Source organism: Tasmannia lanceolata, unplaced genomic scaffold (assembly GCF_043159265.1).
Source record: "Tasmannia lanceolata isolate RefF3 unplaced genomic scaffold, GAP_Taslan_0.1 ptg000026l, whole genome shotgun sequence".
Lineage (NCBI taxonomy): Eukaryota > Viridiplantae > Streptophyta > Magnoliopsida > Canellales > Winteraceae > Tasmannia > Tasmannia lanceolata.
This window is the reverse complement of record NW_027518703.1, coordinates 8,564,559-8,591,337: the sequence shown is the minus strand read 5'-3', so window position 1 is coordinate 8,591,337 and position 26,779 is coordinate 8,564,559. Positions and strand designations below refer to the sequence as shown.

Sequence of the window (26,779 nt, the reverse complement as noted above, 5' to 3'; positions counted from 1 at the left end):
AATATATACATATATATACATCCTAACCAGGGGCACCAACCCTAGTCTAATCTAGCGCAGCCAAGAAAATCTTGACCCAGAAGTGTCTGTGAGTGTACTAGATAACGCGGCGGGTAACCACGGTGTGACTTACCCTTCTACACTACATGGGTAGGCTGACTTCTATCCTAGGCTTACATATGCTGGTCGCACATGTTCGTCCTATATGAGTACATATATATAGTGTCCTAGCAAGGGTTCCCTAATTTTGGTTCTAAAGGGAGAAACTAATATATATACATAATATAATGAAATAAAAGTAGGGCCCGGGCATTTCTGCAGGGTACTATGCTTATGACCATACCCTTGATGTATAACGCCAGCACACCCAGCATTATACAAAGTATGTTCATTGCTCATCGGCTGCTGTAGAACACCAGCACACCCAGTGTCTACGGCTGCAGCTCTGGCGCATAGCTCGGAAATAGATACAACGGCTCCCATCTGGTGCGCGTCATATCTATTCCCTGAGGCCAATAATGAAAATAATGAAAGAAATAAAGAATATGACAATGCATGATGTGCAGTGTGTGAATCCCTTGTTTTATTTACGCACCTAATTGGTGCCCCTGGATTTCTAACGATAAAGTTCCCATTTAACTTGGTTTTGACCCAAATTTCTTCAAAATTAATAAAAATGGCATTTTTACAGAGTTAGGCAATGTTCCAAGAAATCCCCAGCAGAGTCGCCAGTCTGTGGAACCAGATCCGAGGACGGGCGTGAGGGGACGGGCCCCCGCGCGAGTCTCTCTAGATCGTCCACGTGAAGGAGAGCCCCACCAAGGAACTCTCGAAAGAGTGCCCCTCACAGCATGAGCGGCGATGTAAGGGAGATACCTCTCGATTCGAGGACTAGCCCGGATTCGAGACGCACCTCGAACAAAGAAAGAGTCGCCATCCAAGGAAGTGGGCCCTGGATCCCATGCTGTGCTCTGTTGCAACGGATAACCAGAGATATAAAATAGGGTTCGTGCCTGATGACGAATGGGGAAGGGATTAGGCGCCCCCAATTCGCCCAAGTGCTAGCACCTGGTCTCTTATGCCATTTATTATTAATTTTGAAGAGTTTTGGGCGAAAATCATGCGAAATGGGAACGAATATCTCCGAGATAACGTCTAGCTAATCATGCATGTCTCGGAGATGAATAAGAAGCACACACAAACGAAATGAAAGATATGTCGCCTAAGAATAGCTAGGTTATGAGTGCCATGCCTAATTGGTGTCTAAGTTCTGGTGGACAAGCACATGCATGTTACAGCTAAAGGTATAAGATCTGTACATAAAAATAAGAAAACACAGCAAAACACACAACACAACACGACTCGACACACGACCCGACACGACAAACCCTAGACTCTAATGCAATACTTGACTCGGACCAGGATGGCCATCCATCCTGGCTGCACTACGTATCCCGGCCTCGGGAAGAATCAGAGCCAACGTAGTTCGGTGCCCTATTCTAAACTACGATGCCTAAAACTCTAGGACCGCTATCCTAGACTCGATCCACTAGACTCGACTGATATTTAAAGCTTTTTGTGCGATTGCTTAAATTCAAGTGGATTGTAATTTTTAGGACTCTATATGTCCTAACTAATGCAAGTTGATTAGCCTTAAGCTAATGCAGGTGGGCCCTATATCCTATGTGTATCTAGGCTGTGCATTCTAAGGAAAACCATGGGTTGACTATATGCTTCCTAGTCTAGCCATCGGTTCGACTAAATGTCTAACCGATCGACTTGAGGCCTCCTAACTCTAGGGACACTCACACGACAGGACACACCACATCAATACAAATCAGGACCGACTCCTAACTCTAAAACACCCTAAATATCTAGGACGGACTCCTAACTCTAGGGGAAGATCTTTTTGAAAAGGTTTTGAAGTTTTTTGTATTTTTGGAAATATTTGAAATGTTTATTTTTAAAGGTTTGAAAGCTTATGGAAGTTTTGAAGTTTTTTGTATTTTTGGGAATATTTGAAATGTTTATTTTTAAAGGTTTGGCTGGACCTGGGATGTGAACCCCAAGCTGCACTACGTACCCTGTTGAAAGGGATCAAGCCAACGTAGTTCGGACTGAATTCCTAACTACTCTGCACATGACTCAAGATTTTTTGAAATTTTGATTTTTAAAATGTTTTTGGATTTTGAATTGTTTTTGAGATGTTTTTGAATTTTCAAGTGTTTTTTGGAATGTTTTTGTTGTTTTCAAGTATTTTTGAAATGTTTTTGTTGTTTTTTTGACACCAGAGAATAAAATCCTATCATCATAAGGGTAGGGAGACTTCTGGAATCCCGCAAAGGTTGGACATCATCCTATACTTTGCGGGGGAACGAACAGGAAAATAACTCGGCAAGGGTTGGACAGCATCCTATACCTTGCCGGAGCGGGTAAAGATCACGACTTGATGAGAGGATGGACAGAATCCTAACCCCTATGATGATAGGAAAAACTCCTGGACTGACTGAATGACTGACTCCTGTGCTGAAGACTGTTATAATTACTATTTATAATTACTATACAAGATTACTATTCATAATTACTATTCAAAAATACTATTCATAATTACTATTTATAAGTACTATTCAAAACTACTATTCAAAACTACTATTCAAAGCTACTATTTATAAGTACTATTCAAAGCTACTATTCAAAACTACTATTCAAAACTACTATTCAAAACTACTATTCAAAACTACTATTCAAAACTACTATTCACAGTAGGACCTACCAAGTACTATTCATACATCGGCGGGCCCCACACAAGCGGGTCCCACACAAGCGGGTCCCACATCGGCGGGTCTCACATCGGCGGGCCCCACACAAGCGGGCCCCACACAAGCGGTCCCACATCGGCGGGCCCCACATCAGCGGGTCCCACATCAGCGGGTCCCACATCAGCGGGTCCCTCGGTAATTGGAAACGAAATAACAATTAAATATTCCACCGAAAGAAAAATAATAATACTTAATTAATAGTAATCATCTCGGTCAAAAAAATTAATAATTTAATAATATTAATAACCGACAAAAATAATAATTTAAATAAAATAATCATTACGGTCAAAAAAACAATAATTACTCACCGACAAAAATAATAATTTAATAATATTAATCGACGAAAATAATAATTTAATAATATTAATCGACCTGGTACTGTTCACGCAACCTTTACTATTCACGAAAATAAAAATTTAATCCTATTACTATTCAAACAGCTGTTACTATTCTCGATAATTTAATATTAATAATCAACGAACAGTCAAACATGCAATGATGAAACGACAAAAAAAAATTAAAAATAAATAAATAAATAAACATAAAAAATGAAAATACCTGAGCGTAAGGGTGGCCGGAGTTGGGGCCGGATTCCGTCACAGCCGGTCGGAGGTGGTGATGATCGGACTCCGACGAAATTTCTGTCGGAGAAGAAGATCCTTCTCTCTCTCTCTCTTTTCTCTCTGCAGATCTCTCCTTCTTTTTTTTTTCTTTTCTTTTTTTTAAAAATAAAAAAAAAAAATAAAATAAAATGAAGAAGAAGAAGTTGGAAGTGGGGTGGAGGAGATGGTGGTAGGGCTGGAAATGGCCGAATAGTGGTGGTTTGGGTTTTGCAGAGGAGAAAAGGGGAAAATGAAGGAGAAGGTGGAGATGGTTCGACGGTGGTGATCGGATTCCGGCAAGCTTGCCGGAATCAATGGAGGTGGTGGCTGTTGGTGGTTGTGATTGGGTGAAAGCTCGATCGGAGGTGGTGATGAGGGAAAATATGGGCGGCTCCGGTGGGATGTGGTCGGAGGAGTTGGGTTGCAGAAATAGGATGGAGGCAAAGATGAGGTGGTGGCCGATCCGATCGGAGCTCCGGCACCGTTGCCGGAGGAGAAGCTCTCTCTCTCTATCTTTTTTTGTCTTTTACCAATGAGCTCCCCCCTCCCCTTTCGTTTTGATTTTTTTTTATATGTTAAAATAACCTGTTGATATCCGCACCCCCATTTGATGGGCGCACAAAAATGGATGAGTCGCGCCCGCCATTTTTGTCTTATTCGGCCTGGGCGTGACCATCACAGGATAACTCACCCCCCTCTTCAACTGGATATCCCATTCTTCAGATAATTCACCCCCCTTTGGATTTGTACTATGCACCCTCTCCCGGCTCGTCTTATTTGACAAATCAGCTCGGATCTTGATGAAATTTTACGGGGACCTATGGGGGACCCTAACCTAGCTTAGGGTGCAATTCGGGATCCTAACTTGGTGATTAGATGGGGCTTCGCCCAAGCACAGCAAACTTGGGTCTGGTCAAAATGGGGTGTCTACACTCACCTTAGCACAAGTGAAGGCTATTTATAGTGATTCTGAGCCACCTGTCCAGGACAGGTGGTAGTTCTGAGCCACCTGTCCAGGACAGGTGGTGGCCTCTGTATGGACCAGGTCTCATACCTAGGAGGGGCAGGTGGAAGTCCCTGATTGGTCCAGGTGTCACACCTAGCAGGGACAGGTGTTGGCTTTGCAGCGGTCCCTATGAGGGCCGCGCGTCAACAGCCAATTGGTTGCTGAGTTCGGACCCATCAGTGCTGAGTTCGGACCCCATCACCTGTCATTGACCTTGATGGGCTTGATGGCGAGAAGAGGGGAGGAGAAACCACGGTGCTTCTGCAAGGGGCCTGTGAAAAGTGTGGATTTTTTCAGGAATTTAGGAAGTGGCTGATTTATGTACCGAAGGAATGATTTGCAATTATAGTGAAAGTTCCACTCTTGGTCCATAGAACCTTACCACCATCTGATCAAAAGATTGGACGGTGATGAGATCATAAGAGGTTGGTCCCACTTGATTCCACCATAATCCAGAGAGTAGAAAGCAAGTGGAACCAACTTCTAATCAACATCCTATCATTGATTATGACAGTGATGAGATTCACTGAGCAAAGTTTCACCACTGTTAAGTATTTCACCCCAGTAAACTACATGTATCATTCATCGGAGACTGATATTTACAGGTTGCAAACCATGGAGTGGATGAAGGATTGATGGAGAAGCTCAAGGGACTAGTGAACTTGCACTACGAGGAGCGAATGAAGGAAAGCTTCTACAAGTCAGAGATGGCCAAAGGCTTCTTAGAAGAGTGCCCAAAAAGGTGGACTGCCTCAGATGTGGACTGGGAAAGCACATTCTCTGTTTGCTATCTACCAACATCCAACATTGATGACTTAACAAGCCTCACGGAAGAATTGCAGTAAGTATTGTCTATGGAAACATAACTAACAATACTAATCCTAATAGGTTCTGACTAACAAACATCATATGCATTTTCAGGGAAGCAATACAAGAGTACATTAAGCAAGTGATTAAACTGGCAGAGAGGCTGTTAGAACTCATGTCTGAGAATCTGGGGCTAGAGAAGGGATACTTGAAGAAACAATTCTTGGGAGATGATGGAAGGCCTTATGTGGGGACCAAGTTGGCAAAGTACCCCCAGTGTCCTCAACCAGAGCTGGTGAAGGGACTCCAATCACATACTGACGCTGGTGGGGTCATCCTACTGCTCCAGGATGATCAAGTGCTAGGCCTTCAATTCCTCTAGGATGAGGAATGTGTGGGCATACCAGCAACCCCTTCTTTGGGAGGGAAAAGCACCGTCTTTGTAAACACGGGCAACCAGTTGGAAGTGCTGAGCAATGGTAGGTACAAGAGCACTTTGCTCCGCGTCCTTGCCAACAAGGAAGGGTGTAGGCTCTGTGTTGATGGGATTTAATTCATTGGTCCGACCCACAAGTCTAACTAAATTAATGACGTTGATAATACCTTGATCAGATGTTCCTAGCCTATTGATCCATTAAGCCTTGTTTAGGATTCTACCTGGTTGATTTCTATAATACTTTTTATCATATGCATTGAACCAGTTTGGATTGAAGGAATTTTTTTTTGAAAAGTTTAGAAAAGAAAAACTTTTTCAAAGTTTATTAATTTTCCATTGTTTAATTACACATGAAGAAATTAACTAAAACCACTACAGTTCAGATTTTATCTAGAGGGATTAGCTAGGGGCCATTTCATAAAAGGCATTTCGCGGTTGGCTGTTGCATGTGAGAGCAACCACATAGGCTCACTTTTCAGCAGATTTTGTCTTATTCATTTAATTCATCTAAGGTGCTCTCACATGCAACAACCAGCCGCGAAATGCTTTTAAGATCTTTGGATCTCACAAGTCACAACACAGAGACAACCAATACAATGGCTGGGCCAAATCTTATAGTTATATCATCTCCACATGTTTACAGGACTAATTATGTTATTACTCTGAGTGGTCATGGTTAGGATGAAGCCTAGGGTCAACATTAAGTTCCACATATGGTCAGGGGTGTAATCAAGACCGTTGATCATGTTGACCATCATGAGGCAACCCATATTGTCCAAGTCTTATGCCTAATAACCTAGTGAATTACTATAGACTGACATATTACTATTTGGAGAATCCCCAAGTGGTGTTTATTGAAAGCATTTAAAGTAAAATGCATGAATGCATTTTTTTCAATATATCTACTTTTCAACAGTTATGGTTCTATAATGGCAATTCTGTGTTGCTGTATTTTGGGTCTGAACAGTATGTAACCTTGCCCCTTAATATCAGAATAGTACATGCATGTTTGGTCATTCCTATATATGTTTAGAGTCCTCATAACCTTGAATATTCGCATGTTTGGACCTCATTTATCTTTTCATGAATATCAGTCGAGAGGTGTTTTTATCTTTCACGTGTGCTGGAAAGTGCAACAAACCTTTGTAGGAGCTAAATCTCTGGGAGTTGTTTAACTTCCTCAGCATGGTCCTTCTATGGTTATTGTCACAAGGCTCACTTTTTGGCATATTTTGGTGGAGATAGGAGATAGGCCCCACCCATCAAAACATGCTGTGTAATCTGGCAGACCCCACTGTGGGTGTAACTCTCAGGCTCAGCCCATCAAAAAATGAGGTCTAAAACGGTAGGCTCTCAATGCTATGCATGTAAAATGGTGGCACCACTTCATCAAAACATGAAGTAAACTGGTGGGCACCACTCGATGTACGGGTTTGGGTGGAGTTGGTGTGACCCACTCCATCAAAACATATTATAAATGGTGGCCCCACCTTATGGATGGGTTTGGACGGGGATATTGCCCCCCACCTAAAATGATGGGCTCTACAATATAAAAAGGCTGCTAATGGCACTGCCATGTTTTGATAACTGCACTAAACTGTCTTGTCTTTCATTATTTAAACAGCTGTCAGAGGTTACTACGTTCCCAAAAAGCCATCAGATTCCAATTTAAAAAGAAACGACAAGCTGCATTTGTGCAATTATTAAATCGTGGCAGTGTCAAAATAAATTAGGAACCTATGAAAATGAGGTGTAAAATGGTGGGCCCCACGCATCAGACTGTATGCCTAAGGTGTAAAAAATCAGGGAACACCCTTTCCCTACTTCCAAACAGCTCCTTGGATGAAATTTCAAAGGACAGAATAGAAACCTCTAGGAGGGTTAGGATCATCTTATGGGGGGGCCAATGAATGAATGGCTTAGATCATCCAAATAGGTGGGCCCAGCATATTATAATATAAAATCTGAAACTACAGACCCATATATGCAGTTCCTTCCCCCACCCAACAAAAACGAATGGGCAGAGGGATTTGGAAATAGCAAGAGAAAATGGGGTTTGTGATGGATTTTGCAGAGAATCTGATCCTTCGTATGATGGAGGACCCAAAAGAGAGATATCGAAAGAATAGGGAACACATATACGCTGTGAAAGAGCGCTGCAATAAAACTAAGGAGATGTGGAGTCTCCCCCTCCGTCCTTAACGGTTTCTGGACTTTCGAACGCCACAACGCACAGCTTTCATGGGATGCCCAGATCAGCCAAGTCCCTGGTCGCAGAGACCCTTATGACGACCTCATCGAAGACCACAACACCAAATAAATCCAATCAGCAATCAGGTCATTTTCACCCTTTTTATTGATCTATTCTGGCTTAAAAATTACTCTTTGGAACATGGGTCTGTGTAATTTATTGCTACCACTTTAATTTAGCCTTCTATATTGCTCTTTCATGTGAATTTTATTGATTTTTCAATTGCTTGTGTTGGATTTTTTTTTTCGGTCTTTGGTGGAGAATTACCTGACATTAGATACATAATTCAATTGAAATAGACCTTTACCTGCCCAATTCGTGACACCCACTTTGCTTAAGTTGTGATGGATGTGTGGTTTTGACTTTTGACTGATGAATGCGTAGGAACCATTAGTAGCTCAGTCATGGGTTCATAAATTATGTTACTGGGCTTTTATTCTATTTGTATTTTGGAAGGTTATTGAGACTTGCAAGTTGATAGTGGTTTTATGTGAAGCTTTCTTTGTCATAATAATTAAGCAAACATACTATGTTAACCAGTTCTGTTTAAACCCAGGCTTATAAGCTTTCTCAAAAGTAAATTTTTATGTCTCTAGAAATTGATGTTTTAATGAATGGTGGGATGGATTTGGTAATCTGATATATATATTGGGTTTTTTCTTGTGATGATTGAGTTACTCTAGTCTTTCTTTGAGAAAGGGGACTAGCACTTTTAATCCCTAGTTATCATCAGGGTGGGGATATTTCCGCCCTTTGCAGCATGTGCAGCTCAAAGGAGGAGTTAGTAAATCACTTGTTTATCCACTGCAGGTTTAGAATGGATATTTGGGCATTCATCTTTGAACTTTTAAGGGTGTTTTGGGTGTTGCCTAGCTGTAATGTAGATTTATTTGAGGCTTAATATTTTGCCCCTTGGCCTACAAAAGGGCAAAAGCAGTGTTATCTTTCTCTTCCTGTGGTGTTGTTGCTGTTCTAGAAGGAAAAGAATCACTAACGTCAAGGTTGCAACTACTTGGGTCCTCTCGATGGAGAGGAATGCTCGCATATTCAAAAAACTCTTCTAGAGGACCACAATACTGTACTACATCTTCATGAACATTATTTTGCTTACTATCATGTCGGTGAAGTCCTTACCTTGTTTTAAGCATGGTTTAAAATTTCAGTTTCGGTACCGGTTTCAGACCCCTGAAATTTCGAAATTTCGGCCAAAATCCGGCGAAACAAAGAAAAGAATATTTTATTCAATATTAAAAATTTCGGTAATTTCGGTCAAAATTTCGTTGAAATAGTAAATTAATTAAAAAAACAGGTTTTTTGGGTGAAATTTCAGAAAAATCAAAATTTCGACCGAAATTCCGAAATTTCGGCTGAAATAAAATATCGTTTCGGGTTTTCGTGATTTCGGTGTCTGTCTCCACCGAAATCCATGGTTTTAAAACCATCGAAATTTAAAACCATCTCCATCGAAATTTAAAACCATGGTTTTAAGTATATTTCTGGTTGCGACTTAAGGGCAATGCTGGAGAGAGATTTGTTTTATTGAAGAGAAGGTGGAGGTGCCTTCACCCCAATGGTCCCCTCCGGATCCAGGCATGGTTAAGATAAAACTTCGATGGCTCAAGCATTGGTAATCCTTGACCTGCTGGAGTAGGGGGAGTCGTTAGAGACAAGACCGGGTCTATTAGGTGGGCCTTCTCTAGCCCCATCGGCATGAAGGATTCCAATGAGGCGGAAGTGAGGGTGATTATGAATTGCATCAGGCTCAGTGAGAGCAAGGTGGATAGGTTGGACCCTTAAGGGATGAAATCCAGGATCAAGTAGAGGGTCACTCGGTTCAATTCTGAGTGGTTGGATCAAGGACCCCTATATTGAAGAAATCCAGGATCGAGTAGATGGTCACTCGGGTCAATTATGGGATATGAGGAGATCAGCCAATAGGTATCAATCTGATGGGATGGATACCTAAATGGATGGTCTAGATCACGTTGAAAGCTCAATCATGTTTCAATCTCATATTTTGGTGGATCACATAGTATCATTTCTAGTGCAAGTTTTTAGGCTTCTGGTTTATGTGATTGAGTCATTTCAATCCCATTTCGCCTTCTGTGTTACAGTAAGAAATACTAATATGAGGAATGCTTAAGTAGGGCGTGCTCACCGTTAGATTGTATTTCCCTTTTTGGTTCATCGTGGCCGTCCATCTGATAGGCCTTGTGTTAGACCTCCGATCGCTGTCCTGAGCTTCTTGGATAGGAAATTGATATCTGCACTCCCTTGTTTCACTACTGACAATCCACTCCTCTGTACTTTATTAATTAGCTTTTGAAAGCTTTTTACAATTCTCCAGATGCTCTCCGCAGCCAATCAGAAAAGTTGTCAATATCAACTCTCATTGGATATTAGGATTTTCATTGGCATGATTTTGGGCCCACCAGGCATCCCATTCAGGTATCCATCCCATCAGATTGATGGTCCGGATCAACCAAAAGTTGGGCTCACTAGAAAAAATAGTGGGTGTGCCTTTACTGTTTTACGGTTTTAAGTTGTAGGCACTAAAGCATTTCTCATACATCTACGGAAAGCACTTCACCATTGGACCGTTTGAAAGCCCAAGTAAGCAGACCACCTTGGGCTGACTTTAGATTTAGTAGGGCTGGGCTTGGGCCTATTTCTCAATGCTCGCTTTATGTACCATGTTTCTAATTGGTTATTGAGGGCATCTTGGAAATTCTAACACCCTTTAAAAGCAAATTAAAAATTGTAAATATAAGATTTTAGTGTTATTATTGTTGCAAGGGAGTGTGGATATCAAACCCATGTTTATTTCTATGATGACCAATTTAGAGCTGTCCATGGTTTTAAATTTCGACCGAAATCTGAAATTTCGGCTTTCGGTAGGGACCGACACCGAAACTTATCATACCCGAAATGGTATTTTATTTCGTCCGAAATTTCGTCCAAAATTCTGAAATTTCACCCAAAAACCTGTTTTTAAAAAAAATAAATTAATTTAATACTTTACCGAATTTTCGGCCGGTTTTTCTTTTTTTTTTTGAAAGTCAACTTTTATTAATAACAAAACAGTACAAGCAGGCAGGGACAAGATGTCCCAGAAAAGAAAAAATTACAATGTTTTCACAGGAGGCCTTCAGTACCCGACTCGATTTGAATTACGAATCGAGTATCGGGTAGATGTGCCCCATCTTTAGCTAGGACATCCGCTACAGTGTTTGCCGTTCTCCGACAGTGTTGCAGTGATGGATGAACCTCTCGCACTTTTGGCCGAAATCTGGTATCAAATAAAATAATGTTTTTATTGTTTTACCAGATTTCAGCCGAAATTTTGATTTCAGTGGGGTCCTAAACTGGTACCGAAACTGAAATTTAAAACAATCGATCTGTCCTAAACCTATGCATAAATAAATACGGAAAATCAATCAATTTGCATATTTAAAAAAAGAGGAATGATAGATGCAAGGGCCCTCATTATGGAAGGGCTGGAGAAGGGCCCATGAATAGAACCACATCATTATTAAAATTAGTTGAGAAACTGAAGTTGGTGGCACTTAATGTCGTGGATCTATTCAAGGGCCCTTCTTTAGCTCTTAAGTAAAGAGCATCTATCATCCCTCGTAAAAAAAATTCAATAGCGACAAATTTAGATCTATGTACGTATGTCTTTAATTGTAGTTTGAAATTGAATACTTACAATATTACATCCATACTTCTATATTTACTGTTTATTTTCTTTGGCATATGGGCACCCGAATAGGTTTAATGCCTGTTCCGGCCCATGTTTTGAGAACTGGGCTTTGGTTAAAATTTACGCCCATTTTTACACTAAAAAATGACAAAAAATTTGATTCAAAAACGTATCAAATTTGATTCAAAAAATTTGATTCAAAAAGTTTGAAATTCCCATAGGAAAATAGAATCCTATGATTTGAGCACGCTCACGAATTTTGATGATGAATATCCCTATGATTTGAGCACGCTCCGTATTGTGATGTTGTTGATGAAACGCCGCTTGTTAATATGCCGCCAAGAGGGCTTATAAAAGCCAATGGATCATAGATTCTAGAGAAGACTCAAGCCTCGATGGGCGAGTAATAATGAGTCACTATGGACCAATGCCGGAATAGGCAAGAAATGGTGGGTCACTATGGACTGATGCCGGAATGGGTAAGAAAATGGTGGGTCACTATAGACCGATGCAGGAATGGGCAAGAAATGGTGGGTCACTATGGATCGATGCCGGAATGGCAAGAAATGGTCACTATGGACCAATGCCAGAATGTGCAAGATTGCCGGAATGGGCAAGAAATGTGTCACTATGGACCAATACCGAAATGGGCAAGAAATGGGTCCTTATGGACCAATGCCGGAAGAAATGGGTCACGATGGACCAGTGTCGGACCATGGACAAAAGCCGAAATGGGCAGCAAAGAAGAGAAAAAAAGAAGAAGAGATCGGTGGCAATTAATGGCTTGCGGCAAATACGAAACTCTGCGACCATGCCCTGATACCATGTAAAATAATAGAAAATTATATTAATCTTGGATGCTTACAAAGAGAATCCATTGGTGCCTAATCTCCCACAAGAAGATCTAACGGTGAGATCTACACCTAATCCAACGGTGGATCTCACATATTCTAACAACATGAAAGCTAAATAACCTAAAACGTAGGTAATGGAGGAGAAAAGATATAGTCACTATGTGTGTTGCTCTGTATATCCTGCAAGTATCAGATAAAACTTGAAATCCATAGCATCCGAGTGAACAGATCACAATTCGAATCTTCAATATTTGAGTTAAGTTCCATGCAAGCAAATCAGAAGCCAAAAAAAAAAATATAGTAAAAAAAGGACCAAGTAGAAAAGTGGAAAGGCCACAATCATGTTTTGATAATAGGCACAAATTCAGCTTGGCCCGTATGCTTTAACCTCACAACTTTTTGAGAATTGTAACAGCAGGTTAAGCATACAGGACAAGGTGAGTTCACCCCCTATTATGAAAATTATCCTAATTGTTGGATCGATGGATCTTTCCCTGTTAAATTGGGGCGTGTCAAGCCTTGTTTAATCGAAAAGCTTAACCTTTGATTTTGTATCTTACGGATGTCATATTTGTGGGACCAAGTTCATGTGTGTGACCACATGATGATCTACAAGATCAACCGTCCCGATTGCACATTCCTGTCCATGTGGGGCCCAAAACTTGACTGTTATGATTGGTGCCCACAGTGACTGTTTAGTTACTGAAACACTCTTAATAAAGCATTGTAGCAATCTTTTAGTTGTGTCCAGTGTCACCGTAAGAAAATAAATGATTGCCACGATACTTCCATAAATAACCCTATAAATCCTCATATATACCATAATGAATAGACAATTACAGGGGATGATATTCGCACGCCTTCCTTTTAAATTGGGATCCCTCTCTTTTAGTCGTTAACATCTAATAATTAGGAATTGAAACGACAATGCAGAATAGTTTAAAATAAAAGGAGGGGTGCGAATATCAATTCCCTAGATAATAATTTATGCCAATGTAATGCTAAGAAACTAGAAAGAGCTGTTAGGATCCAACTTCCCACATGTTGTAGTAAAAGGTTAAAACCCTCAATCCTTCATGTGGGCATTTTGCTTCTCACAAATGTGAAGACCCACAAAGTATCCCATCGCCCACTGGAAAGAATAGCAGTATTGAAAACAACTCTCAAAACCAATGGCAAAACAAAGCAGAAGCACTGACTGTAACTAGTAAATGAAGACTGAGGAAAACAAAGCATGGAGCAACGAATGGTAGATGATGGAGAGAAGATGTATTCATGCACTTGACAGTCTTGTTACATTTCCCATACAACAGATGCAAAAACACAGACAAACAGCCACAGTAGCAGAAGCAGATAACAATGACAAGAGAGGAGGGGGGTTGAACTGTTTAAGTTGCCATGTTATGAATCAATGCAAGGACTGACTTTAACATAGAAAAGAAGCCAACCCGCATCCCATGGCAATGGTGAAGTACAGTTAGACAGGTTTCTTTTACAGACCTACCTGTTCTCTTCTGCTCTTCTCAAGGTGCTCTGCCTAACAAGGATATAAATAGATCAGAATCTGGACTTGGAGAACATAGGCATCTGCTAGTTTATAATATAAGTACATACTTATAGTTAAGGAATCTAGTTCAGTAATAGTAGAAACTTGATATGGAAATTCCAGTCATGGACCTTGATGGGCTTGACGGCACGAAGAGGGGAGAAACCATGGTGCTTCTGCAAGAGGCCTGTGAAAAGTGGGGATTTTTTCAGGTATTTAGGAAGTTGCTGATTTAGGTATAGAAGGAATGATTTGCAATTATAGTGAAAGTTCCACTCTCAGTAAACCTTATCACCATCCAATCCGAAAATTGGACGGTGATAAGAGGTTGGTCCCACTTGATTGCACCATGACCCAGAAAGTAGAAGCCAAGTGAAACCAACTTCTCATAAACATCCTATTTTTTATTAGTACAGTGATGAGATTCACTGAGCAAAGTTTCACTGTAACTATTTCACATCCGATAATTCCCCTATTGTAATATGATCACATCATTCATGGGTGAGTAATATTTACAGGTTGCAAACCATGGAGTGGATGAAGGATTGATGGAGAAGCTCAAGGGACTAGTTAACTTGCACTACGAGGAGCGCATGAAGGAAAGCTTCTACAAGTCGGAGATGGCCAAAGGCTTCTTAGAAGAGTGCCCAAAGCCGTGGACTGCCTCAGATGTGGACTCGGAAAGCACATTCTCCGTGCGTTATCTGCCTACATCCAACATCGATGACTTAACAAGCCTCACAGAAGAATTGCGGTAACTAGTGTCACTGGAATCATAATTAAAAGTACTAATGCCAATAGGTTATGAGTTACGACTTACGACTAACAAACATCATATGCATTTTCAGGGAAGCAATACAAGAGTACATTAAGCAAGTTATTAAACTGGCAGAGAGGCTGTTAGAACTCATGTCTGAGAATCTGGGGCTAGAGAAGGGATACTTGAAGAACAAATTCTTGGGAGATGATGGAAGGCCTTATGTGGGGACCAAGTTGGCAAAGTACCCAGAGTGTTCTCAACCGGAGCTGGTGAAGGGACTCCGATCACATACTGATGCTGGTGGAATCATCCTTCTGCTCCAAGATGATCAGGTGCCAGGTCTTCAATTCCTCAAGGACGAGGAATGGGTGGACATACCAGCAACCCCTTCTTTGGGAGGCAAGAGCACCATCTTTGTAAACACGGGTGACCAGTTGGAGGTGCTGAGCAATGGTAGGTACAAGAGCACTTTGCATCGTGTCCTTGCCAATAAGGAGGGGAGCAGGCTACCTATTGCTACCTTCTACAACCCTGCAGCTGAAGCCCTTATTTCCCCAGCTCCTGACCTTCTATATCCTGACAGCTTCCGTTTCCAAGACTACCTCAATTTGTATGCCACTACTAAGTTCTCAGACAAGGGCCCCAGGTTCCAAGCCATGAAGAAGATGTCTCCCTCTAGTTCTTCTCTTCTTGTCTAAAGAAAAGTATAAATCTTAGAAGGTCGCATTCCCAATCAAATGAACGTAACAGTAATGACGCAAGATAGAGAAGATGTGTTGTTTTTTGGTGTGTTTCGTCGTTCTCTAAAGTACTCAAGTGACAGTTATGTTTCTGTGTTAGTAGGCCGCATTCCTAATCAAATGGACTAACTGTAATGATGCAAGATAGAGTAGATGCGCATTGTTTTTTGGTGTGTGTAATTGTTCTCTAAATTACTAAAGTGACAGTTATGTTTCTTCTTGTTATTCTTCTTGTTATCCCTTTAAGAACTCTTATAAATGTACTCCCAACTCCTTGTTGTACCACGATGATGAGGATGTAATAAACATGATGCTTGGACTTGTTTTACCTTTTCTGCATCAACTTATTTTTTTATAATAGCGATTCTCACTGTATTAAACACGTTTCTTTCTTCTTCTTCTTCTTCTTCTTCTTTTTTGAAAAAGATCACAAATTACATTAAAAACTGAGATTAAAAGTGCACGTCAAAGGGTAGAAGATACCCAGAATACAAGTCTCTAGTAGCGCCCGATTTGGCCAAGCGATGGGCCAAAGCACTAGCACTCATGGGAACAAGGATTAAAAAATGGAAAAAAATCTGATCATGTCTCTGCTGACGTCGATGTACCTGGGAACAAGGGCTTGGGGCAATTCACGTCCCAAGTTAGTAATCTCTAAACCTTCAGATTTTTCCAAGAGTCCTTTTTGTTCCACAAACTACCTCTTTCCTTGTCTAGTTTCTTACATTTAATATCTTTAATGAAGCCATCATAAGTTTCAACTGTGACATACAGATAGCTGCCCACCCAAAGCCCCTCATCAAGAGCAGCCTAAAACAATTATGGAACTCCTGCCGTCAGCACACATTACGTTTCATGCAGGTACTACATGAGATAAACATAAGTAGAGATATATCTGGGGAGACACATTCTGTGGCTGATCTTCTTTCAAAAAGGGACTACCCCTGTAAGAGTCTGAATATTCCTCTTCAATGTATTCCGAATTATCTGAGGGATTCCATAAGTAGAGATATATCTGGGGAGATGTATTTACGTTTGTAATGTTTTTTTGACTTTCCCTTATTGTTGAGCTCACGCTCTTGTTTGGCTCATGGAGCCCGAGCCATTGAGTTAGTTGTCCTTTGACAACTTCTCCTCCTTTCATGTAATTTTCTTTTTGGTTCAATATATCTGGTGGGGGTCTTGCCCAACCCCAGCTTAACCATCAAAAAAAAAAAAAAAAAAAAAAAAAAAAAAGCACATCACCCCTCTAAAAACTAGTGTCGCTGCTGCGAATCTATACTCATCTACATATGTTGGAAACCAGATCAGCGAACTCAAGATTCACTTAAGCTACCAGAAGCACACACACAAACCACTTATAAACTCAAGCATGCACCCAAATAACGGCAGTTGGCAATGCACCGTCAACTCTATTTTGACAACATGACACGAACATCCTTTGCAGTCACACCAACAACTGCACGAATGGTGAGGAAGTTTACGAGTGAAGGCACAGGGAGCTGTCCAATGGGTGTCTAGTGAAAGGTACTGATTCTTTATACCCATCTCTGAAAGTCTGAACTCATATGCAGGGTATGGTAAGCATAAAGAGAGGCCTATGCTTGATCACCATTAGGTATGTCATGGGGTAACCCCATAAGAATTTCACAGGCTAACACTGACCACAGGTGAAATACATGCTTCCCTAACTCCCACATGATGGAATGTGCTGGTCTGGAGAGCCCCTGGTGATAGTTACACTGACATTTAGGACAAACCTAAAAACTTGTACTATCTAAACACATCAGCCATACAATATCTTAACACATCAGCCATACACATTCCTGGAATCATATATCCTGGATAAACTAATGCAAGTTCTAGATAATAAATGAGGAAGTTACAAGAAAGTACTACCCTAAAAATAAATATATCAAGTTTGAAGAGACTTAAGAGAGCCAAGTCAAGTCTAGGCTACACTAGGTTTTGCAGCCCCAATTGACCAAGCATAATAAACTTGAGAGTCAAGACTCAACAAGTTCACTAAGAGGGGAAATACTCAGTCAAACAGGGAACAATGTCTCCATTAGTGCTATAATGTATAAATTGATCTCTCCAAACAGATGAGATGGAACTATAATACATTGACAAGAACAGGTGGTCCTGATGAAACCAGTATTCGCAATAAGCAAAAACTACGTGTGTCGAGTATATAACCACATAAAAAAAAAAAAAAAAAACATGGGACCAAATCAAGCAGAGCTGTGATGAAACATAAGGCTACATCAATCTTCAGAGGAACATGAAAGAGTGAATGAGTCAAATCAATGAATATGGCATAAGTTACTGGGTACCCAGTTTTGATAATGTAGATTTAGTCATGAAAGTATTGGTCCCCTCAGCCACTTTCATAAGTGTAATCTTCTGGACCTTTGATAAAGGAGCACATTTGTTCACCAAACATAACAAAAAATTCCCAAACTTCAACGATTTTGAAAACCTACTGACCAGTTCAACAAGCCTAGAGATGAGACAATCAACCGAATCCGAAGTCAAATAAACATTCTGATTCAAGATATTCTGAAACAACGTAAACAATGCTTCAGTCCATACCAACTCCTCAGATAATAAGCATCGGTGGTGGGGCAAGCACATGAATCTCCTTGCCCCTTCCTCCCCACAGAGAAGCTTCTGTAAGAATTCCGAAATGTGAGCTGGGTGCAAGCATTCCCTAACTATCCTAGTGAGGACATCACACAGTGGGGTGTTGATCCCTTCCCTGTGAAGGACCAAAGGAAACAAGAGCGAGTCCACCGCCGCTCTCTGATGGACTTTGCAGTACTCAATTGTCGCAGTCACCAGCACTCGAGACGCTGGTTCGCGCAGAATCAACAACTTGGGCAGTATGACTGAGCACAGAACCTGACCAGACCATGGAAATTCTTTAGTCCTAGCTGAAAGACGAGTTAACAGAATTGATGCCGTCTCATCATCTGCTTCCCAAGGTTCAATGAGACCCAGAACTGCTAACTGATCACCCACTTCCAAGTCGCGGCACAAATTGAGATGGTGTATTTCATTAGCCAGTGATATAGTTTTAGACGCAGAATCAAATGTCAAGAACTGGGTTTTCAAAGCAACTGCTCTGTTTTCAATTTCAGGGTCAAGAATAGCAACACAATTTGATTCAAACCCCATTGGAACAGTCACAATTGCAGCTGATTGGATCAAATCTTCTTCTTCATCATCACTTTTAATGACCGGAATTTCCACTATGCTACCGTCTAAAAAATTACTACATTGGGAATTTGTGTGTAAATCTCTGTGAGAGAGAGGGAGCAAGGAAGAGTAGGGAATCGGTGGGGTACGACTACGGAGCCAATTGGGTAATGCCTCAATTTCTTCTTCTTTTTCTTCCTCTTCTTCTTCTTCAGAAGAACTTAGAATTGGATTTCTGGAGCGGGTTTTCGGAAGAGACGGCATCGAGCAGGTTGTGGGCGGCTTTCTGAACCCAGAAATCATGTTGTCCCGATTTCAAAATGTTGGTGGCCGTCAATTGGAGGGTTTGGGCGCAGAATCTCTGGTTCTCGATGCTGATGAAGGAGATGATTCGAGACTGAATGGAATGTGGGAGTGTCTCTATCCACATGCGTCTGGATTAAATAATAATGAGGGTCATGAATGAAAGCAAGAAATGTAGAGAAAGGAAAGAGGAGTGTGATAATGTTGGTGTCTTACGTCTTCATAATCTGTTTGGGTGATGATGAAGGCGAAGAAGAGGAGAGAGCAATGTTTGAAGGTTTGATGAGGTGAGAGGTGAGAGGTGAGAGGTGAGAGAGGAAGTAGAGTGATGGGGTACGAAAAGTCACCACCAAGACATGTGGCCCCCGGAGGGCCCGCTAAGAAGTTGGCACCAATCTCAGGGGTAGCTAGGTAATCTACCAAGGGCAGGTAAAATTAGGCCCACACATGGGCTGACACCTGTCCTGAGGTAGGTAATTCAACTACCCAAGGCTCTCGCTATAAACAGCCTTCACAAATTCCAAGGTAAAGGACCGGATCCCTAAGAAAAGTTACAATCCCATGTTTGGCTTCTCTCCTATTCATACTGACTTGAGTGTCGAAGAGCCTATCCGGAGCTACCACTCCGGGTTGGTCTTCTGACCTTGTGCGCTCCTGCGCAGGATAACTCTTGAGTCAACCGCTGGGACCCGCCGGATCAGCTCTTCTGTCACTGTCATATCTGTTACTAGACATCGCAAAAGCGACCCGTGCCCGCGGGTCGACTTGACCCACCCGCAAATTTGCGGGCACGGGTCTAAGTTTTAGTGACCCGTCAAAAACTAACCCGCGGGTGACCCAACCCGCACAAACACGGGTCGGGTCGGGTCAACCTGCGGGCACCCGCATTTTTACAGTATTTTTTAATTTTTTTGAGAATGTTATCATCACTACTGTTTTTTATGAGGGAACTCCTCACTTTATAAAAAGTACGGTATGGCCTGCACCATAGGATTATCCAAACCGTCCATTAGATGGGCCATAGCCAAAATAGGTTATGCCCCAAAATTATTTCCATTGGTTGATTCTAACCCTCCGATCTATAGAGGGTTAGGATCAACCCTCTAACATTCAGATTGGAGGGTTAGGATCATCCTATGGAAATGATTTTTGGAGCATAACCTATTTAGGCTATGGCCCATCTAATGGACGGTTTGGATCATCCTATGGTGTGGGCCATACCATACTTTTAATAAAGTGAGAGTGCGCTCATAAGAAACAGTAGTGTTGATAACATTTCCATCTGTTTTTTATTTTATAAGAATTTGCTACCAAGTTTCTCCTATGGCAATTTCTCGGCAAGTGGCCATCGTGGTGCAAAGATGCGCCGTGGCGAATGTTGCTAGCAAACGAAAAAAAGTAATCATTACACAAAAAAAGTAAAATAGCTAAAGTTATAAAGTTTTAAATGAAAAATTACCTAAAAATGGTTATAAAATTGTAAAATTACGAAAAAAATACCATATAGAAGGTTATGACAATTCCGCAAAAAAGCGGGTCATTTCCTCACCCGACCTGTGGACCCGCACCCGCATCACCCGCGGGTTGACCCGGCCCGACCCACCCGTTTGCCAGGTCCATCTGTTACCGATTTTGGGCCTAACATAGAGTGCTTATGCTTTTGCAACCAAAGGGAAGCCTCTCCTTCTGGACATGGGGAGTTGAGAAAAATTTCTAGGAGGGAAACCCAATCTTCCATGATTCCGTCCCGCCCTTTCTCTCCAAAACAGATGTGCCCAAATTATTTTTTTCTCATCTTTTGCTCATATTTCATATACCAAGAATGAAAGAAACAAGATAGGCGTTTTGGGATGATCCTAGCACTCATATACATTATAGAGATGAACAGTTTGGATCATCCAATGTAGTGAGCCCCACTGTTTTAACCCAGAATTTATCTAAGAACCCGGGGTAACACCAAATTTTATTGATAGAAAAAACAAAAGTACAAAAGCAAGACTTGCCTTCGAAACCTAAACAAAATATTAAAGAACCCACACCACCATATAAAGTACTTATCTAACTTGAACATTAGTAATACATAGCGCTAATCAATTCTAACCGCCCTTCTCGTGTCTCTTGGTAGATCCATGATCCATCAAGTTTCAAAAGATTTCATTAAGCCTGATAGAACAAGCATGATTAGCAAATGAATATGCAGCACAATTTCCTTCTCTGTACTTGCTTTTATAATTGAATTTTTGTGAGGTAAAATAGCAGTAGAGCTTAAAGATGTAAGGTATTTTCATAGGTAAAAATAGCAGTAAAGCTTATAGAAATGTATTTTTAAGATACAAAACAATTAAAAGAAGGGATTTGCTAGCCAATTTCGCGGAAGGCCATTTTGCGGCTGGCTTTTGCATGTGAGAACAGCCACATCAGATGAATAAAATGCATAAGACAAAATATGCCCAGAAGTCCACATATGGGGTTGTTCTCACATGTAACAGCCAGGTGCGAAATGGTTTTCTATGAAATTGCCTAGCAAGTCCCATATATATAAAGCCAAGCTCTCCTACATTACAAATCAGATTGTCCGTCGGAAAGTCATAGGCCTTATGGTACACACTTAGGCGTCAGGGTTAAAGGAAGGAAGAGAAGAAACTAGAGAGATAGATTAAAACGAAAAGTGGGAAGACGATATTTGAGTGGTTTTGAGTAGGGCTGCAACTCGAGCCGGGTTTTACCCGACCCGCATCGACCCGACCCGAAAATAACCTGGGTCGGGTTCAGGTTTCATGGGTTTTGGGTCGAGCCGGGTTGAGCATTCAAAAGCCCGCATGAATCTCGGGTCGAGCCGGGTTTGAAGGGGCCCGACCCGACCCGACCCGAGTTACATAAGTTATAGTATGTACATTTTTTTCTATTGTTAGTTACAAGTTAAAAGTGAAAACCCACACACCCACTGTTATTGTATGTGAGTGTAATTTCTGCTTCTATGAGTTGAGTTGATTCAAGCGTTTGATTTAGCATTGTTTGATTGTAATTACAACATTGTTTGATTACGGCATTGTTTGATTCAAGTGTAATGTGAGTGTAATTACATAATTGTTTGATTCAAGTGTAATGTGAGTGTAATTTCTACTTCTATGAGTTGAGTTGCCTTGCCAAACAAGAATTTTCCTTAAAAAATTGCGTCAACGTGAAAAAACCCGACCCGAGATTTATCATGGGTAGGGCCGGGTTTGGGAATCGTGGGTTTTCCGAAAAAAAACCCGACCCGACCCGACCCGAGATATTTCTCGGGTAGGGTTGGGTTCTCCAAAACCCGACCCGCCCGACCCGAGTTGCAGCCCTAGTTTTGAGTAGGGTTTTTGAATTTTACAAAAATACCCCTCATGAATAGACAAATAAATGAAAATATGAGGAGTATTTTTGTACATTGGCACCCTCCATTCAGATCTAGAACAGTCCATCAGATTTAGTGGCCATGTTTGGGTCACAATTCGAAATAGCTCTAAACCTTAGGATGTGGATCCAATGGGCACGGCTCAGATATACCCTTTGTGCCAAATCATGTCAATTAATGTTCGGATCCTTTAGACCCATTGGACCATTAGGAATTTTATAGAGTTGAATAATGTTTTACACTTTTACCTGATAGTACTGAGTCGTCTTCTCCTTTATCTCCGTCGTAACACTTGAAACCATGCCACAATTCCTAATCCTACTCCATAGCCCAATCCCATCGATATGAGCGACCATTCCCTATTTGATCGTGAAGCCACATCTTCAGAAGATGGCGATGGTGGTGGCTCTAGCACTTTGCTATTTTCACATTTTCTTGACAACGGAGTCCCACATAAACCGGGGTTTCCTTCAAAGGATGAATTCTCAAATGTAGAAAATTGGCGGTCTTGAGGTATTCTTCCCACAAGGAAGTTCTTTGAGAAGTCCAACACTGAGAGGAATGTAAGACTTGTCAGTTCCTGAGGAATCTTCCCTGAAAGCTTATTCCGAGACAGGTCTAATGACTCGAGCTGCGATAAATTCCCAAATGATTTAGGAATCTGTCCCGTAAAATTGTTGCCTGACATGTTGAGCACGTGGAGAAGGTTTAGTTCCCCAATTGCTTCAGGAATGTCCCCATGGAATTGGTTGTGGGAGATATCGAGGGATCTGAAGACGATTAGGATCTTTATTAGTTCCATATTTTGCCCTTTGTTAGTCACCATGACCGTAACTTTATAGTACCAGCTGGGTCTATGGATTCCAAGGATTTGGTTATCATCCTCATTTATTGTTGTAGTCATTGATTTCCATCTCTTGAAGAATTCCCAAGGTAACTTCCCCGTGAAACCGTTGGAAGATAGATCAATGATTTGCAGCATTTGGAAGGTGTAATTGGTTCCGTCATCTCCAATAGGGCCATAGAATCTATTGTTTCGTAGAACAAGAACAGCTAAGTTGGACATTTTCCATAACCAGAAAGGGAAGTTATCACTTATCATGTTGTTTCCAAGGTTTAAAACCTCTAGCTCCCTACACTTGCCCAAAGATCTTGGCACCTGCTCTTCTAATTGGTTTCCATTGAGGTCGAGGATCTGTAGACTACATTTGTCTGTAAAAGTATTAGGAATTGGGCCACTGAAGAAGTTTCCTCGTAGACTCAGTACAATGAGATTATTAGCGGTTTCAACCAAGCACTGTGGAATTGAGCCATTCAAGCTGTTGTGCGAAAGATCAAGGACTTCCAAATCCCCAGCATCGCAGAATGATGGAGAGATTTCTCCTGTAAGATTATTTCGCGAGAGTGAAAAGAAGAATAAAGAGGTGAGGTTAGAGGCAATGTTAGATGGGATGACAGATGTGAAATTGTTGTTCGAGTAATCGAGAATGTAAGTGTTGGGTGGTGGTAGTGGAATTGACCCTTGTAGCATGTTGGAATGGAGGTCGAGAACTCGCAACTGAGTTGAGGAAATATTGTACGGCTCAATACCTGTCAGCATGTTGTGAGAGAGATTCAAAAAGAGATTTGGGATATTCCATATCCATGTGGGTATTTCACCACGGATTTTGTTGTTTGAAAGGTCTAGATCAAACAATTGATTCTGGTTTCTCAGGAAATACGGGAATTCGCTTAGGTTGCAAGAACCCAACAGCAGTTCCCGAAACTGTGGAAAGAAGGAAGAATTGTCCACGCCAATGTCGACTGACAGGCTATTTCCTGAAAGATCAAGAAGGAAAAGTTTCTTGAGATTCCTGAACATGGTGAATCGGATGGTGCCGTTGAAGTTGTTGGAAGAAAGCCTGAGTTGTTCAAGCCTTGGGAGTTGAAGTAGCGACATTGGAATAGGGCCTTGAAGCTTATTGTTGCTCAAATCGACTTCCTCCAGCAATGAAGAGGATGCATTAGGGAACTCACTGAGTTGGCCATCGAGTTGGTTGTCACTTAAAACTAACGTATGTAATGATGGAAGCGTGAACAGAGATGACGAGATGGCACCCGTGAAATGATTATAATCAAGGTATACCTCCATGATTTTCTCCAACTGAGGTAGAAACGGGAGCTCGCCGCTGAAATTGTTGTCTGAAAGCTCCAAATGAACAAGTTGTGTAAGATTTGCCAGCCATGACGTAGAACCCACGAAATTATTAGAGGACAGGTCCAAGTAAACGAGTTGTATAAGATTTGCCAGCCATGACGTAGAACCCGTGAAATTATTAAAGGACAGGTCCAAGTGAACGAGTTGTGTAAGATTCTCCAGTGTATATGGGATCGATCCAGAGAGATTGCAGTCACCTAGCTGCAATTTGACCAACGACTTGAGATTTCCAATCGAAACAGGTAATTCCCCAGATAATTGTGTTTGTGTAAACACCAAAACTTGAAAAGCTGAGTCCTTAGAAAATTCTGGCAAATAGACTGAGAGGAGTAGATTGAACGATATGTCAAGGGTCTGTAACTTGTGCAGATTGAAAATGCTTGCAGGGAATTCCCCCCTCAGTCCGCAAAAACTGAGATCGAGGGTGACTAAAGAAGAAAAGTTTGCCAAGAAAGAAAGTTGGTGACCTTGCGCTTGCGCTGAGGTGTCTACTCTAGAGAGAGAAAGTTCCTTCAAATTTGACAGGTTTTGAATGAGCTGTTTCAGGTTTGGGGCTTGGAGCTGCTTGCTGAAACTCGAAAGATCAAGAGAAATCAAGTTCTTCATACGTGAGATTTCCACTGGAATTTGGCCTATGAAACCCGAATATGAAAGATTGAGGTGGGTCAGTTTCGAGAGGTGGTCAAGCCCTGAAGGGATAGGAATGGAATTGAATTTGTTGTGAGAGAGATTGAGAATTCTGAGATTGGAAAGGCGGATGAGAGCGGTGGAATTGATTGTGCCATTAATGGAGAGCCTACTGAGGTCGAGGCCAATCACGTGAACCCCGGATTCGTCGCACGTGACTCCTTCCCAATTGCAGCAATCCGTCCCCCATTTCCAATTCCAAGACACTGCTACCTGCAGTCCTGAATGAGTAGAAATATAAAACCCCCTCTTCAATTGGAGCAACGAAGCACTCTCATCATCGTTGCATTTGCCTGAAACCCCAAATTCAGAGATTTGAGAGTGGAAGAGAAGGAAGGAGAGAAGGGGGAGTAGCAGAAATCTCATAATTGCAGGAGATTTGGTTGTACAAAACGATGATCCCATGAAGAAAGCATTGCGGGAGAGAGGTTGTTACTAAGTAGGAGGAGAAAAGGTGGGATGAACCATTGAATATTGATGGTGGGTCTAAGTTAGGGCTGCAACTCGAGCCGGGTTTTACCCGACCCGCATCGACCCGACCCGAAAATAGCCTGGGTTGGGTTCAGGTTTCATGGGTTTCGGGTCGAGCCGGGTTGAGCATTCAAAAGCCCGCATGAATCTCGGGTCGAGCCGGGTTTGAAGGGGCCCAACCCGACCCGACCCGAGTTACATAAGTCATAGTATGTACATTTTTTTCTATTGTTAGTTAAAAGTTAAAAGTGAAAACCCACATACCCACTGTTATTGCGTGTGAGTGTAATTTCTGCTTCTATGAGTTGAGTTGATTCAAGTGTTTGATTCAGTATTGTTTGATTGTAATTACAACATTGTTTGATTACAACATTGTTTGATTCAAGTGTAATGTGAGTGTAATTACATCATTGTTTGATTCAAGTGTAATGTGAGTGTAATTTCTGCTTCTATGAGTTGAGTTGCCTTGCCAAACAAGAATTTTCCTTAAAAAATTGCGTCAACGTGAAAAAACCCGACCGACCCGAGATTTATCATGGGTAGGGCCGGGTTTGGGAATCATGGGTTTTCCGAAAAAAAACCCGACCCGAGATATTTCTCGGGTAGGGTTGGGTTCTCCAAAACCCGACCCGCCCGACCCGTGTTGCAGCCCTAGTCTAAGTCCAACAAGAGCATCTTCCAATTAAACACCCTTTGTTTTTATGTGTAGACTTTAAATTGATTGGATACAAGACTCATTGGTCATGAGGCTGTGTAGAAAAAAAATCATCAAGACCTTTGCTTGTGGGCCACCATGTGGACTTACGAAGACTTATCCATAGTCTATCACCTAGAAGACTTACGAGGGTTAAGCAAACGTGTGGAATCAACTAGTTGCTTTTAGGACTTTAGGTTTGATAAAATCCAACGAAAAGTCCCATGGCCTCTTCTCAGTTCTCACAGCTTTTATGGAACTGTATTAATATTTGACAGCTGTTTAAATAAGGGAGATGATTTTTTCGCCCCCCT

General features: G+C 41.5%; 2 protein-coding genes and 2 pseudogenes across 6 annotated transcripts in view; 2 read left to right on the top strand and 2 right to left on the bottom strand.

The window, feature by feature from the left end:
* Positions 1 to 25,805, bottom strand: part of LOC143858393 (receptor-like protein 7) — a 61,240-nt gene extending 35,435 nt beyond the window's left edge. Inside the window, exons 1-3 of one of the 4 annotated variants that reach the window (XM_077369043.1) lie at positions 25,080 to 25,805; positions 22,665 to 24,878; positions 20,980 to 21,191 (exon numbers count right to left, since the gene is read on the bottom strand). In XM_077369043.1, the coding sequence (XP_077225158.1) occupies positions 22,691 to 24,878; positions 25,080 to 25,705 (2,814 nt within the window). In that variant the 5' untranslated portion in view covers positions 25,706 to 25,805 and the 3' untranslated portion in view covers positions 20,980 to 21,191; positions 22,665 to 22,690. Of the gene's footprint in view, positions 1 to 13,752; positions 14,016 to 20,979; positions 21,192 to 22,664 lie in introns of those variants that run through there. The other 3 variants (XM_077369041.1, XM_077369039.1, XM_077369042.1) reach the window with 3 other exon arrangements.
* LOC143858809 (1-aminocyclopropane-1-carboxylate oxidase 1-like) lies at positions 4,298 to 5,940 on the top strand (annotated as a pseudogene).
* Positions 7,437 to 15,902, top strand: LOC143858395 (1-aminocyclopropane-1-carboxylate oxidase 1-like). 2 transcript variants are annotated; one of them, XM_077369047.1, is made up of 3 exons: positions 7,437 to 8,007; positions 14,543 to 14,778; positions 14,873 to 15,902. In XM_077369047.1, the coding sequence occupies exons 2-3, from the start codon at positions 14,573 to 14,575 to the stop codon at positions 15,480 to 15,482; spliced, it is 816 nt and encodes a 271-aa protein (XP_077225162.1). In that variant the 5' UTR covers positions 7,437 to 8,007; positions 14,543 to 14,572; the 3' UTR covers positions 15,483 to 15,902. The 2 variants fall into 2 exon arrangements, with proteins under 2 accessions (XP_077225162.1, XP_077225161.1); XM_077369046.1 differs by lacking the exon at positions 7,437 to 8,007 and adding an exon at positions 13,438 to 14,236.
* On the bottom strand, positions 17,563 to 20,781 carry LOC143858808 (uncharacterized; annotated as a pseudogene).
* Positions 25,806 to 26,779: the final 974 nt, after the last annotated feature.